This window comes from Rattus norvegicus, chromosome 3, assembly GCF_021556685.1.
Source record: "Rattus norvegicus strain SHRSP/BbbUtx chromosome 3, alternate assembly SHRSP_T2T, whole genome shotgun sequence".
Classification (NCBI taxonomy): domain Eukaryota; kingdom Metazoa; phylum Chordata; class Mammalia; order Rodentia; family Muridae; genus Rattus; species Rattus norvegicus.
In genome coordinates, this window is record NC_141536.1 from 143,891,687 (window position 1) to 143,907,461 (window position 15,775).

Sequence of the window (15,775 nt, forward strand, 5' to 3'; positions counted from 1 at the left end):
TGGTAGAGCGCTTGCCTAGCAAGCACAAGGCCCTGGGTTCGGTCCCCAGCTCCGAAAAAAAGAAAAAAAAGAAAAAAAAAAAAAAAGAACTAGCAATTTATTAAGCTTGTTAAGAAATTTTGAGCAGAAGGTTTTTTCCCCCTTTTTTGAGTAGAAGGTGTCTTTATTTACTTATTTAAACAACAGGACTTACTCTGTAGTCTAGGCTGGCTTTAACTTTGTAGCGGTCCTCCTACTTCAGCCTCTGTAGTGCTGGCATTATAAGTATAAGCTACTTTACCCTGCTTCCCAAGCGCAAGAGTTTTGCAATGGCATCAAGTAATATCACTCCTTGTTTAGAAGTTCTCTATTCCAGGAGGCTAGGGAGACAGCTCAGTTGGTAAAGTGATTGCTCAGGAACTGAATTTGACTCCTAGTACCCATTTTAAAGAGCCTGGCACGGTGCAGTGGAGCATACCTGTACCCCACATAAGGCAGAGGAAGGAGGACCACTGAAGTCTAATGACCAGCAACCTGGCCTAATTGGCAGGTCCTAGATATGAGTGAAAGACTGTCTCAAAGCACAAGGTAGGGCCAGCGAGATAGCTCAGAGAGTAAAGGCATTTGCTTCCAAGCCTAATGACTGGAATTGATCCCCAGGACCCACATGGTGGACGAAGGTAATTGGCTCCCATGGGTTATCTTCTGACCTCCCACCCCCACAAATAAAATATATAAAAATTATTTTTAAAAAGAAATTCTTGTATTTGCCCATAGTTGATGTACTATAAATTTGATTCATATCAATCATAGAGTTGTTCCTCTTATTAAATAATATCATGGGCTCACTTGAGTTTATAACAGCAAGGGGCATATTTTATTTATAATTATATACCAGGTGCTAAAGCAAAGTAATGCTATTATATGTCCTGGCTTTCCTGTGACAAGCTTACTAAAGAGACTATGTGGCTCAGGCAATTCAGACACACAGCAGAACAAACCCGGACATGACTCCTTTCCTATTAGGGCTTACAGTACATGGGGAAATGAACAGAACCAAATGATGGACCTCAGTAAAGGGTGAGATAAATGATCTGAGAGAAAGGGGTTTTTGTTAGAGCACAGCAACAGACTCAGCCAGAGACTTAAGGCTGAAAAGATCAACCTGGAGACTGGAAAGATAAGAGCAGTGTACCATCCCCAGGCAGTGACTGCAAATGCTCTACAAAAGGGAGGACTGTGTGATCAAAGGACCGAGGGAAAATGGAAGAGATGGAGAACAGCGAGCTGGGAGGGAAATGACTAGCATAAGGCTATATGACGAAGGGAGACTTCAGACTACGCAAGCCCTGAGAGCACAGTAGAGAATTCGGCCTATATTCTGTAAACAAGCAGTAAGCAACAGAAAGGCTCTAATCTGGATGTTATAAATATTAGAATAAGCATATTCTTACATTCAGAGGGTCAGTCCAGTGATAAACAGTTACAAAAGAACTGTTTAGGACTCCCTAATCCACTAAATGAACAAAGGAAAAATTAAAATTATTCACTAAAGGAAAGCAATTAAAATTAAACATTCTTCAAAGACAAATCAGTTCAGTGCAGGGTACAAGTAAGATCAAAGTCTAAGACTGAAGGCAGAAGAGCCAAAGGCCTGAGCGTTCAGGCTCCGGCAACACCCTCAACCCGTTTTCATTCTAAGGTACTGAAACATGAAACACAGGATGTACAGGTGCTTGAGAGTCTCAAACGTGAGCGCAGAGAGACAGACAGGGCAGCATCGGGAACTCTGCAGGGTTCTACTGTTATTGTACTTTGATTCGGATGGGCACATGGCAAAGCAAAGGACCTTCAATCTGAACGGAGAGAATCCCCAGATCCCGAAGCTGCTGGTTGTTGCTCTGAGCCAGGATCCGTAACCGCTCTGCTGCTTCCCGGGGGATGTTGAATGTGACTCGCACGCTGTTCCAGGGCTCCACTTTCTGTACCTTCAGCTTGCTGGATTCTTGGTCATGAAGGAAAGAGAATAACATGATCAGTTGTGAAAGCATTTGAGAATGAGCAACCAAAGATAAAACAAAAATCCATATCTTAAATAAGAGCAGAGTCCACTGAAGTAAGCAAACACAGGAAGGAAACATACATTCTGACAAGTCAGCTTCCTCTAGGACAGAAAAACATTTGGCATCTGCAATTCTAAAACCTATACAAACCTCTAGACATATTCTTAAGAATGCACAAAAGCTAACTTACTCTGGGCACAGTGTGTGTCCACATGCAATATCCTAATACCATGTACAAAAATTAATTAAAAATGGAACAAACACTTAAACATAGACCTAAAACACTTAGAAGAAAATATCTGACAAGCCTTGGACTTGTCAGTGATTTCTTGGATGTGGCAACAAAGGGACAGGCACATAAGAAAAAAAGTAGAGACATTAAACTTTTTTTTCCTGAGATGGTGTTTCTCTGTGTAACTCTGGCTTTCCTGGAATTCACTCTATAGATGAGGCTGGCCTCGAACTCACAGAGATCAACCTGATTCAGCCTCCTAAGTGCTGGGATTAAAGGTGTGCATCACTGCTGCCTGGCCTGAAACACTGGACTTCTTAATGATTTTGTGCATTTAAAAAAAAAAAAAAACAAAAAGCAAAAACAAAAACCAGTATCAAATGGCTATATACTATATCACTAGGGTGATTATTATAAAAATAGAATATAGCAAATGTTGACAATGATATGAGGAAATTGGGGACCCTGTGCACTAATGATGAGAATATACAAATGGTACAACTACTATATGGTGAGGAGTTAAAAAAGAGTTATACAGGGGCTGGAGAGATGGCTCAGTAGTTAGGGGCACTGACTGCTCTTCCAGAGGTCCTCAGTTCAAATCCCAGCAACCACATGGTGGCTCACAACCATCTGTAATGAAACCTGATGCCCTCTTCTGGTGTGTCTGAAGACAGCTACAGTGTACTTATATAATAAATAATTTAAAAAAAAAAGAGTTATACAATGACAGAAGCCATCTAGGAAAGTCTATGGCAATCAAGTGAGCTTCCTGGAGATGGCCACCATTTTGCATGGCTGTGATGGGTTACTCTAGGAGGCACAGCCCCAGAGACTTTGTCCCAGGGTTGGTTCTCACTGCTGATGTGCCTTTCCTGCCATTATTACATAGCTAATGACTCTTGGGCATCAGCCCACCCTATTGGGCAAATTTCCTGCAGATCAACATGAAGATGGAACTTTTATGAATTAATGACTTTATAAAATTCAAATAGTTTTAGAAAGAATGTTTAAGGAGATAGTTTTAGTGTTAGAATCAAAAATAGAATGTGCCCCCCTTCATAGAATTGTAAGTAAAGGCTGCAGAATAAGGAATACCATAAGCTTTCATAAATTACACTGAGAAGAGAAATCGGCTTAGGACAGATTTGTGATCAAGGAAAACCATTCATTGTAGGTCAGGTCCAAGGATGAAGACAGTGTGCTCTATGGTAAAGCGAGGCCATGGGAAACTGTTGCTTTGAACTTATAATGAGCTTACAGAATGAAACACTGCTCTGAACTTACTATAGACATCCTTCTGTAACTCCCTTTTGTGTAACATTTTTTCTGTGAGGTAATTTTATAAAGAACTTTCGTCTAAGAAGGCATAAAAAGGTGGAAAGAAAAAATAAAGTATGGCTTTTTGCGGTTTTGCCCCATTCACCAAATGTATATACATGTATATATGTATGTATACTTGTACATACGTATGTAGTATATGTGTATGCATGTAAGTATGCACGTGCACTTGTGAAATTGATGAGACAGATGTTTAGGCCCAGCCAAACTGTGTGCGTGTATACGTGTGCATGCCTGACTTTCTTTCTTTCTTCTTCCTTCCCTATGAAATTGCCCAAAGTAATCAGCTTTTGGCTCCCAAAACAGTAAGAGAGAGTTAGAAGGCCAGAGGTCATCAGCCTTTGGCTTTTGGCCGATGCTGTTCAGAACCTGAATGTCAGGGCTGGCCCCAGCAATATAGTATAGCACTTTTATTTCTAAGTATACAGACCAAAGAATTGAAAGCAGGATCTGGAAGAGTATATCCACATTTACAGTAGCATTAGTCATAGTAGCTAAAGCACGGACGTAATCCAAGTGCCCAGCAACAGATAACAGTAAGTGAAATGCAGAATATACATACATACATTCTGTGGGATATTTGGCCTGAAACAGGAAGGAAACCCTATCATGTGCTACAGCATGGGCAAACACTGAGAACATTATGTTAAATGAAATAAAGCAGTCATAAAGATACACAATTCTGCTTATATGAGGTAAATAATAGTACTCAAAATAAAGAAAGGGGGCTGGAGAGTTAGAGAAATGGCTGCTCTTCCAGAGGTCTGAGGTTCAATTCTAAGCATACACATGGCAATTCACAAATGGCTGTAGCTCTAGTTCCAGCAGATACGATGCCCTCTTCTGGCCTCTATGGGCACTGCATGCATGTAGTGCATTTACATGCATGTAGGCAAAATACCATATACATAAATAAATCTAATACTTTAAATTAAAAAACAATCATAAAAAGTACAATGGTGCTTATTAAGGGCTTGAGTAGGTAGGGAATGGGAAGTTTATAAGAGTTATAAAAATGCTACTAGTAATTGTTGCATATTTTAATTGTATTTAAGTGTCATTGAGCCATATATAAAAATTGTGAATATGGCAAACTATTATATGTATTTTACAATTAAAGATTTACAAAGTAAACTGAGGTAGTACTGTTTATAAATACATTTTACAGACAAGAAAGGAAATAAAAGATATCCGGCAACTCCAGACAAAGGCTGGCCTGTGTTTCCCAAATACTGGGATTAAAGGCGCATGCCACTGCTCAAATTACATCTTTCAATATTAATAAATTGGCTTTATGGAAAATGCTTTCTCAAAATCCAGTTATCTATAGACAGTGTTTCTATATGCCACTTAAGCCCATTCCAGCTCTTACACGATTAGATACTAAATATGAACAAAGAATTTACTTGTTCTAATGTAAAACAACAAAACAGACCACTTGCTAAGGCAGTGGGATTAATATACTCACAAACTCTAAAAGTGCTTAGGCTATGTTTAGTTAAAGTGCTCTTAAAGAAGGAAACTGTGGCCCAGAGAAAGGCTAAATGAGCTGTGTGGGAAGCTATAGGTACCTAGCGAAATCAGAGAAGGTAAAAACAAGCTCCAAGAGTTAGGCCTACTGCTGTTCCATGACATTTGGACACGCCGAAAAACTTTGGCTCTTGGTTCCACAGGGCAGAGACACCAAAGTTTCTTCCAATCTGATCATTACTGAAAGCCATCTGTGCTCTGCACACATCAGGTGTCTTCATACTAGTTTAAATGTTAATATAGTTAAAAACTGTTTAATTACAATACAGTTACACTTTACTAGAAACTTTTCAAACCAGGCATGGTGGCCTAACCCTGTAATCCCAGCATCATGGCTGTAGGCAGGAAACTGTCAAAGCACACAGCAACAAGAAGGAGGCAAAAGCTAACGCAATTACCCATGTGTAACAAGCCGGGCACACTCTGTAAGATTGTATCCAGTTTCCATTTGAAGTCTTTATCATCTATATTTCCTTTGAAGGCTACAAAAATTGTAGAATCCTCCAAAATACTATCACTTTTTGTGTCATCATCTTCTAGTCCAGAGTCAAACTCCACCTCTGAGTCTCCCATTGTTGATGAACACAAGGAAGTATAGATGTCTTCAAAGTTTGGAAGGTCATCCAAAACCATGGTGTATTAGTCCAGAAGTATATGCAAAGTGAACAGTAAGAAAACCTTCAAAAAAAAAAAAAAAAGAGGAGAGGATGCAGAGTATTATAACATCATTACATATTCAACATATCATTTTAGTAAATATATCATCTATACTTCTATAAAAGATGCAATTTATTTACTAAATAAAATTTTCTTTCGTAATGCCATTTGCTACATTTTTGGTAAGACTAGAATATTGGGAGGAATATACAAAGTGTCACGGGAGAATGAACGGACCTGAGTGTTCGCAGCACACACCTAAAGTCTCAGCAGGGACATCACAAGTTGAGCACACCTGGGCTGCAGAGTTCAGTTCTGGTCTCAAACAACAGCACCCAGAAAATCCTTTATAAAATAATTATACTTCCTCTCCAGCTGCATTTTAAAAATTCTAATAACATTAAAAGTAAACAAATAATATAAAGATTTTTTTAAGGCTAAAAAAGCTGCTGCTTAGCGGGAGAAAGACCAAGTCTTGAGAAGGCCTACAAACTGTGGGTATTTAGCAACCAATTCAAAGTAGGAACAGAAAGAAAAATAACCTAATGATATATGCCAGGGTCTTGGTAAAACAAGAATAAGCCAAACCAAACTCAGTAGCTGGAAAGCCATAACAGACTGATGAGATGGTTAAGCAGTGAATGCAATTTCTAAGCCTGGGCACCTGAGACTGTCTCAAAAAACATAGGAGGACTGGTGAGATGGCTTAGCAGGCAACTGCGACTGCTACCAAGCTTGATGCTAAGTTTGCTCTCTGAGATCCATATTGTGGAAGGAGAGAATTAAACTGCAAGTTGTTGTCTAACTTAAAACACACACTAAGCCCATTCACACAAACAATAAGTAAATACATGTTTAGACATTTTTTTTAAAAAAAGGAAAGACAAAATAAATGTTAGGTGTTAATAAAATAGATTAAAACAAAAATATAAAAGATTAATGAAACGAAGAGTCCTTTGATAACCAAATTAACCAAAATAAATAGACACAAATTAAGAAAATTAGATGGCTAAAGGTGCAGCTCAGTTGATATAGAGCTTGCCTAACATGCACAGAGCCCGGAGTTGATCCCCAGCACTGCATAAAGCAGGCACAGTGATACAAACCTGTAATTCCAGCACACGGAAGATGGAAGGAAGCAGGAGGATCTCAGAAATACAAGATCATATCTGGCTAAAAGGGAGTTTAAGGACAGTTTGGGATACAAGAGGCTTGGCCTCAAAAAAGAGAAGTATCTATACAGAACATACATTATATATACATAATGCTTACATAGACTAAATTCAAAGAGGATCATTAAGGAATTTTTGAAAACTTCCAATAAGTTGTTAAAACAGAAAGAAATGGGTATTTTTATCAATATATGAATTACCAAAATTGAACCAAAGGGATATAACCTTAAAAAAAAAAAGGCTAACATACAATGAGGGCTGGTGAGATGGGTTGGTGTGTAAAGACACTTGTAGCCAAGCCTGATGATTCAAGTTTAATGTCCAGAAGGTATGTGGAGGAAACAGAGAAGCAGCCACCTCTTGTACGTTGTTTGGTGGCCTCTGTACCTCTTGGTGGCACATGCACATGCAACAGAAATAAGATATGGAGGCTGGAGAGACGGCTCAGTGGTTTGAGACAGGGTCTCTACATAGCTCTGCTGTTCTGGAACCTATTATGTAGACTTTGCTGACCTTGAAATCATAGAGATCCACCTGCCTCTGCCTCTGCAGTGCTGGAATTAAAGGTGTGTGCAAACTATAAAATAAAAGTATGTGTGATCATGTCACTCCTCGCTAGTGCTTGTAGTAAGTAAAAAGCATAGAAACAGGCAAGGCAGAAGTCAAATCACTCCTACTTACAGATATGACCATATATTTATAAGATACTAAGAACTTCACAAGATCACTCTTTTTTTTTTTTTTGGTTCTTTTTTTTCGGAGCTGGGGACCGAACCCAGGGCCTTGCGCTTCCTAGGCAAGCGCTCTACCACTGAGCTAAATCCCCAACCCCAAGATCACTCTTAAGAGTTAGGTAGTAAATACTTTCTTTCGAGAAAATATCAGGGATACAAAACTGACATAGAAAAGCCAGTAGCAGGGCTAGTGAGACGGCTCAGCAGTTCAGTGCTCTTCTGGAGATCTTAAGTCTGTTCCCATGTCTGGCGGCTCACAACCTTGCCCAGAACTCCAGCTATAGGGATCTGATATCCTTTTCACGTGGCACCCACGTGACTCCACGGGCACCCACAAATACACACGCAAATAAAAATAAATTGCTAGGTTCTCTATCTACTAATAATACGCTGGGAAAGAAATCAGGAGAATTAGGAGAGATGGCTCTGGCTTGAACCCAGGTTCAATTCCTAGAATCTACATGAAGGTTATCAACTGTCTGTAACCTTAGTTCCAGGGCATCTGTCACTCTTTTCTGGTCCCCTTGGGAACTTTATGAATAAGATGATATACAGATATACAAGAATGCAAAATATACAGTACATATAAAACAATTAAATTTAAAATAAAAGAAAACCCAAAAAGTTAGACTAAAAAAAAAACCCAAAAAGGGTTCTCTTACATAAAGTCTCACTTACCAAAATGCCTTAACTTTTCTCACTTATCCAGATCATCCTCTAAGTCCAAGCACGGTGGCATCTTCAGGGCTTATATGTCAAAGTAGCAGCCAAATCAGAGTTCTTTTAGAAAGGGATAAAGACAGAGAGAGAGAGAGAGAGAGAGAGAGAGAGAGAGAGAGAGAGAGAGAGAGAGAGAGAGAGAATGATAAAAATGTAAGATTAAAAATATGAACAACAAAGTCAATATGTAAACTCTAGAGATTGTCAAATCAGTTTTCACTAGAAATCTTAAAACATGCCTCATCCCATATGTAAAATGTAGAAGCAAAAGTCAGGAACCCAAACCAGTTTCATGTACGAACCACAGAACTGGAAATTCTAGCACTTTCCGGAGTTTTATTCCTAACCCTGCCAAAGGAAACTGCCTACAGATATTTGGAGACAAATATTTTTCTTTTTACAAATTTTAAAAGATTTGTTTATGTGTATGGGTGTGTTCCTTGTATGTATATATTTTTATCACATGTGTGTTTGGTGTCTATGGAGACCAGAAGAGGATGTCGAATCCTTTGGAATTGGAGTTACAGATGGTTGTGAGCCACCATTATCAGTGCTGAGAGCCAACCCAGGTCCTCTGGAAGAGAAGCCAGAGCTCTTAACATCTGAGCATCTGTCCAGTCCCACAGAATATTTTCTATTCACATTAAATACGAAACTCACAACTCACATCTTCTAACATAATTTCAAATTTATTTTTAAAATTCATAAAGTATAAGTTTTTCCCTATTTTATTCATAATATCTTGTTTTAATTTTAGTTTACATTCTAAAGCATTGTTTATGGCAAACATACAAATTATACATGGAAAATTTATTATTTTGTCATGCTTCAGAAAAAAATGATCTATCTTAATAAGATAGTATCAGACTATAACATCTTTAACTCGGGTGTCATAGTTCTGTTACTGCCACATATCCAATTAAAATCTTTGAAACACTTATTTAATGTGTGCACACATGCATACATATGTCACCATGTGCAGAGGTGAGAAGATGACTTTGAGAATCAGCTTTTCACTTCTACTATCCTGGGGATTGACCTTAGGTCTTCAGGCTTGATGACCAAGTGTTCCTACCCTCAGGAACTATCTTATGAGCTCAATATTGATTTTTATAATTTTGAAACTTTAGATGAATATGTACTAGTAGCCAATAAATAAAAAACTATTCTTTAACTGCTTTTTTAATTAAAGAAAAAGGTACTTTATAAAGTTAGGCAATAAGGAAAAAAATCTCAATACATCTTCAACAATAGAATACTCAAATACTTTAGAACAACACACTAAAATGATTAACTCAAAACCAACAAACAGAATTCTATTTTACAGCAACAGCAAAACCTATGGATTCAGGTTAAGAAAAAAATACCAAGCAGAAATGCAAAATTTCTAGAAAACTATAAATTAACACAACTATAGGAACTCAAGAATACAGGCGAATTAATGAGGAAGAAAATTAATAGCCATAAAATATCTACATGAGGTATGGGGGAAGTAAATAACTTAAATAGCTGACTCAAAGTTAGAAAAAAGTCGTTAGAATGAGTTAATAATGAGCTAAAGGAAGCAAAATGAATACATGAGTAAACTAAAACTCAATGAGAAAAGAGAAAAAGAGCAGACACTGACAGGGTATGCCTGCAATCAGCCCTCAGGAAGCACAGGCAAGAAGGGCACAAATGAAAGGACATTCTGGGCTATGATTCAAGACCCTTACTCGAAAAACTATGAAAGGGTCAGACCCAGTGGCTCAGGCTGGTATCTCAGCACTTGGAAGGGAGGGAGCACTCAGGGAAGGAGGATCAGTAGTTCAAGGCCTCTCAGGAACAAAGAGAGTCTGATGGTTGCATTAGATGAGACACTGTTTCAAGTTAATAAAATAAAACAATACAAAAATTACAAGAAAATAAAAGTAAACAGGTAAATTATTAAAAAAAATATGAGGCAGGTTGTGACTCTGTATCCAAGTTTGCCAATGAATTCTCTGCAATCCTCCTATCTCAACTTCTCATGTGCTGTTATTACAGACATGTGCTACCATACCCAGCTCCAATACTTTTATATTGGAAAAGTATTTTAAAGTTATGTAACTAGTTAACTTAAGAAAGAAGGAAGATGACGAGCCAGGCAGTGGAGGTACATGCCTTTAGAGGCCAGCATGGTCTACAGATTGAGTTCTAGGAAAGCCAGGACTACATACAAAAACCATATCAAAAAGCCAACCCTTTATTCCCCCCTCCCTAGGAAAACAACAAACAACAGGCCATAGAAGCACAAATCAGAAACAAAAAAGGATTGCTAACTGAGATTATTTTGGCCAAGATTTTGTTCATCATAGTATAAATTTCTGTTTTGTTTTGTTTTGTTTTTGAGACAGGGTTTCTCTGTGTAGCTCTGGCTGCACTGGAATTCACTCTGTAGACCAGCCTGGCCTTGAACTCAGAGATCCACTTGCCTTGGCCTACTGCAATTAAAGGCACGTGCTACTGCCAAGCTACAGTATAAATGTTTTGATATTCTTATGTTGAGAGCACAGCAGGAAGGTCCTTGAGCCCACAGAACTCCAGGGAGAGCAGGAATGTTAAGCACACATGATTGTCTTTCCAATGGAAAAACCCAAAACCTGTTTTCCATCCAGAAAGCTTGGAACTAGAAGTGATTAAGCGGCTGATCAGTGTTATCTTTTGGGCCAGACCATCACCAGCTCCAACATAAACTCAGGAACAAAGGTAGTTAGTAATCTAAATGATCCTTACAGCTAGGGGGATCCCCAAGCTCCCACAACCAGGACAGAGATACTCAGAAGTCTGAATGACCCTTACATTATCCACATAGCCAGAGGCTCCTCAAGCTCCCACAACTAGGATCAGAGGTGGCTTATAGCACAAATGACCTCTATGCAGTCTGTTTGACAGAGACCAGGCTAGACTCTTCTTTAGGTCTTTAAGCTAGTACAGGGAGCCTATCTCTAGAACCCATCTTCTCAGAAAGATGATATGAACCCTGAATTGAGTTTCAATATAATTGTCCCTTGTGCACCAAGGATTTTTTTATTACAACAGGAAAGCCACTCCAAATTATACTCTTTAAATTTGTTGGAAATATACCACACAGCATCAGATTCCCGGAAGTCTTGATCCAGGTTAATGAAGTAAATCCGAATCAATTTTTCATTCTCACCTCTTCACAGTTCATTTCCCTGCCATGACCACCTGCAGGGTCCCCTTCACCCCTAAACACCATATACAAACTTAATGAAAAAAAACAAAACACTTCTTTAAAGAGGACAGAAGTCTAATGGCCTGAAGTTGTTTCAGAGTATACATGTATACATAAAAACCTCTCACTGCTTTTTAGAATTCCATTTACGATTTTGTTTACATGTGGGCATACTCCTGCCATAGCACTCACTATGGACATCAGAGGACAACTTCAGAGTCACTTCTCTCCTTCCACTCTTACGTGGGTTCCAGTAACTAAATGCAGGTAATGAGACTTGGTAGCAGCCCCTTTATTTAATGAGCAATCTTGCTAGCCCCTCAATTCATTTAATGAAGTAAATATAAATATGCAAAGCCAACACAAGCTGTAGGCAGAAAGCCTCCATTTTTTATATTGTGTGCTCATATACCAATGTGTCAGATTCTAAAGCAAATTTTAAATAGACCTTGGCAGTACTTTAAAGAAATTTGTTATTGGAATTCAAAGCAAACTCCATATTGGAAAACTGAGGGAGGATGCATGTGATTATTTCCGTTAATGTAACATACTTGTTTCCAATAATTGGGTAATGAATCTAGAGTTTGATATATGCATTTTATTTGGGAGTGAGGAGACACTATTAGGGTGGCAGTTTAAGAGTGAGACTTGGTCTCACTCATGTACACCACAGCCTCTCCTCAAATGAACAGATCCACCTGTCTCTGCCTCCTCAGTACTGATTAAAGGTATGTGCCACCATGTCATCTTGGGCTGGGCTAGCAATGTGTAACTCAGGCTAGCCTTCAATCTTGATCCTGTTGCCTTAGCCTCCAGCATAGCTGGATTATATGCCTGACTTAATCATTCATTCCTGATAATTTTCTAAACTTGAAAAAATAAAGAAAGTTTTCTTTTTTTCAGTTATTTAATTCCACTCGTTTGTTTATATCACCTATATGAGTTGTTTTGCGTGCATGTGAATCTGTGTTTATATCACGTATGAGTGCTTTGCCTGCATGTGTGTCTGTGTAGGGTGTGTATGCTGTACCTGTATAATCCAGAATAAGGTATCAAATCCTCTAAAACTAGAGTCACAGACAGTTGTGTAATGCCTGTAGACAGGTGTGAGCTGCCATGTGGATCTAGAATTGAACCAGGGTCCTGTGAAAGAGTGACCAGTACTCTAACCACCGAGTCATCTCTCCAGCCCATATAATGCTTTCGTAACATGACAGAAGGGCAAGCATATAACTTAGTGGCAAAGTACGTGCATGGATGAAGCACATCACACTCACAGAAACCAACAAATACAAATCAGCAGTCTGCTTCATGGGAGAATAGGGGTCTATCAGGAACACAGGAGTATTAAAAAAAAATCAGTAAAATGAGAGAAATAAAGGTTAAAACAACAGAAAGAATATAAAACTAAAGAAAAATGACAGGGGGTTGGGGATTTAGCTCAGTGGTAGAGTGCTTGCCTAGCAAGCGCAAGGCCCTGGGTTCGGTTCCCAGCTGGAGGGGGGGGGGATGACAGAATTGTATTATACTTGCTGGTACTCTAATGCTAACTACGTTTCCCCCAAAAAACTGCATGGGAATGCTTGCATGTAGCTTCTGGGAACCTGCCCCCAGTTGATTCTGATTGGTAAATAAAGATGCCAACAGCCAACAGCAGAAGAGGAGAGAGAGGTGGGATTTTAGAATTCCCACGGGGAGTAGGAAAAGGAGTGAAGGAGAGGAGACGCCAGGCTTGAGAAGAGTGCAGGACAGAGAGGCAAAGCCGCCATGTGAAGGAGCAGGGAGAGCTTGGCCCAGAGGGCTGCCCAGCTGGGTCCAGGGCAGCCAAGAGAGAACATAAAATTTAGTAGGAAGTAACTCGAAATTATCAGCAGGAGGTAGATTTTATCGGCGTGGAAGTTGGGCAGTGGTCTAGTGACTGTGCTGTTTAAGGTATATTAAAATATAAAGGCTGTGTGTGTGTCTTTCATTCAGGAATATGAACCATTTGACGGTAGTGAACCTGCTGCTGAGATAAATTTAAAAAATTATTACTACACTGTATTCTTGAAAGTCAAACAAAAGACAGATGAGAAAATTCAGTAAAGCAGCACAATGCACAATTAATATATAGAAAAAACAGCATTTGTCACCCATACAATCACCAACAGGTGGGGAAAGAGCTCACTTTTTAATAGTGACATAAAGTTAAAATCTTTAAGAATTGACAAAAAAGGGGTTGGGGATTTAGCTCAGTGGTAGAGTGCTTGCCTAGCAAGCGCAAGGCCCTGGGTTCGGTCCTCAGCTCCGGGGGGGGGGGGGGGGGGGGGGAGGAATTGACAAAAAAGAAAGGTCAAGATATAAAAAGAAAACTTTAAGATACTTATGAAGGGAGTTGGAGAAAGAGCTCCTTGGTGAAAGCACTTGTTCCTGTAGGGAGCACAGGTTCAATTCCAAGCACTCACAGGATGGTTTGCAGCCATCCATAAGTCTAGTTCCAGGAGATCTGAGGTCTTCTGACTTCTTAGGGCACTGGGAACACATATGGTGCACATACATACATGAAGGCAAAATATTTGTATACATAAAAATTTTAAAGACATGGATAAGGGGCTGGAGTGATGGCTCAGTGGTTAAGAGCACTGACTGCTCTTCCTGAGGTCCTGAGTTCAATTCCCAGAAACCACATGGTGGCTCACAACCATCTGGGATGTTGTGATCTGATGCCCTCTTCTGGTGTGTCTGAAGGCAGCTGCAGTGTACTCATATACATTAAATAAATAAAATCTTTAAAAAAAAAAAAGACATGGATAAAATGACACCCTCATAGGTAAAGATTCCTATGTGTAAAATTTAATGATGACAACCTAACTCTAAAGTTTGTAGGAAACTCTGAAGAATCAGGTTATGGAAAGGGACCAAGCCCTAGCAGATTAAAACATGCTATCAAGGGTGAGAGTGGCTGCTATGCGGGTCTGGGATTTGGAATTCAGATCCCTAGTCCCATACAGAAAGCTGGGCACAGCCAAGTGTGCACCTCTAACTCTAGCATTGTAGAGTAGACACGTGAGGCTCAACAGGGCTTGCTGGCTGCTAGACTAACTCCAGGTTCTAAGAGACCTTTCCTCAAGTGAATAATGTGGAGAGTGGCAGAGTAGGACAGCCAAAGCCCTCTCTGTCATCTAAGAGAACATGGTTCCATGTTTGGCCTTCCACACACACATGTACAACACACACATGTAATACATATAAGTTAACAAACATTGACCCACACTATATTCTCAGTAGTTAAAACTACTATAAAAACTTTTGTAAGTGGATGGGAGATTGATAGAATTTTGAAATTTTAGTATCTCATAAAGGTGAAAAAAATGATTTACTTTCCTTATATGATATTAGAACAGGTAACTATCTAGAAGATAATAAAATTGATTCATTTGTCTCACTATACAACAAGGTAACTCCAAACAGACCAAAAACTTCACATATGTATAATAAGTGAAACTCAACATTTTAATATTATATTACAGAAGCACAGAAAAAATATTTTTTTCTAATGACTCAAAATCTAAAGCCCTGGAAGACTGATCAAATACAAAAAGCTGGGCACAGTGGCTCACATCTAAACACTCAGGAGGCAAAGGTCACCGTGAACTCAAGGCCAGCATGGTCTACTTAGGATGTTCAAGGCCAGCAAGGCATTTGGACTGTCTCCAATAATGATGATCTCATACACACACACACACACACACACACACACACACACACACACACACACACACACACGGACAATATAACAAAGGGGAAAAACAAACACCTGCAATCACTATCACCAACAAAAAAAGCAAATCTCAGGGCTGATGCTATTCTTTTAGCCTGTGCAGGCCTTGTATTCAAACTCCAACAGTACAACAAAAGAAAAAGCAAATGAAGGGGTGGGGAGGTATATACAGGCATGTAAATTATATGTACATGTTTTTATACATAAAATAGACAGATCAACAATTTGAACAATTCCTGTGTCTAAAGATGGGTACAGGTTATAATCAAGAATTCAAGATCACCAGGTGATTTCAATGTAAAGTCAGCTGAGGAGTTCACTGAGCTAGGGTCTGTACTCTGTCTATAATGATGAACTTACTGTTGATGCC

General features: G+C 39.1%; 1 protein-coding gene across 20 annotated transcripts in view; it reads right to left on the bottom strand.

Moving 5' to 3' along the window:
- The window catches only part of Ncoa6 (nuclear receptor coactivator 6), a 70,713-nt gene that overhangs the window by 34,488 nt on the left and 20,450 nt on the right, over window positions 1–15,775 (bottom strand). For all 20 annotated transcript variants that reach the window (XR_015680418.1, XM_087646619.1, XM_087646605.1 and 17 more), the window contains 3 exon segments: window positions 8,387–8,488; window positions 5,544–5,823; window positions 1,829–1,984 (listed from right to left, as the gene is read on the bottom strand). Coding sequence is in view for 19 of the 20 variants with exons in the window: in XM_087646619.1 (XP_087502745.1) it covers window positions 1,829–1,984; window positions 5,544–5,778 (391 nt within the window). In the remaining variant the exon portion in view is untranslated.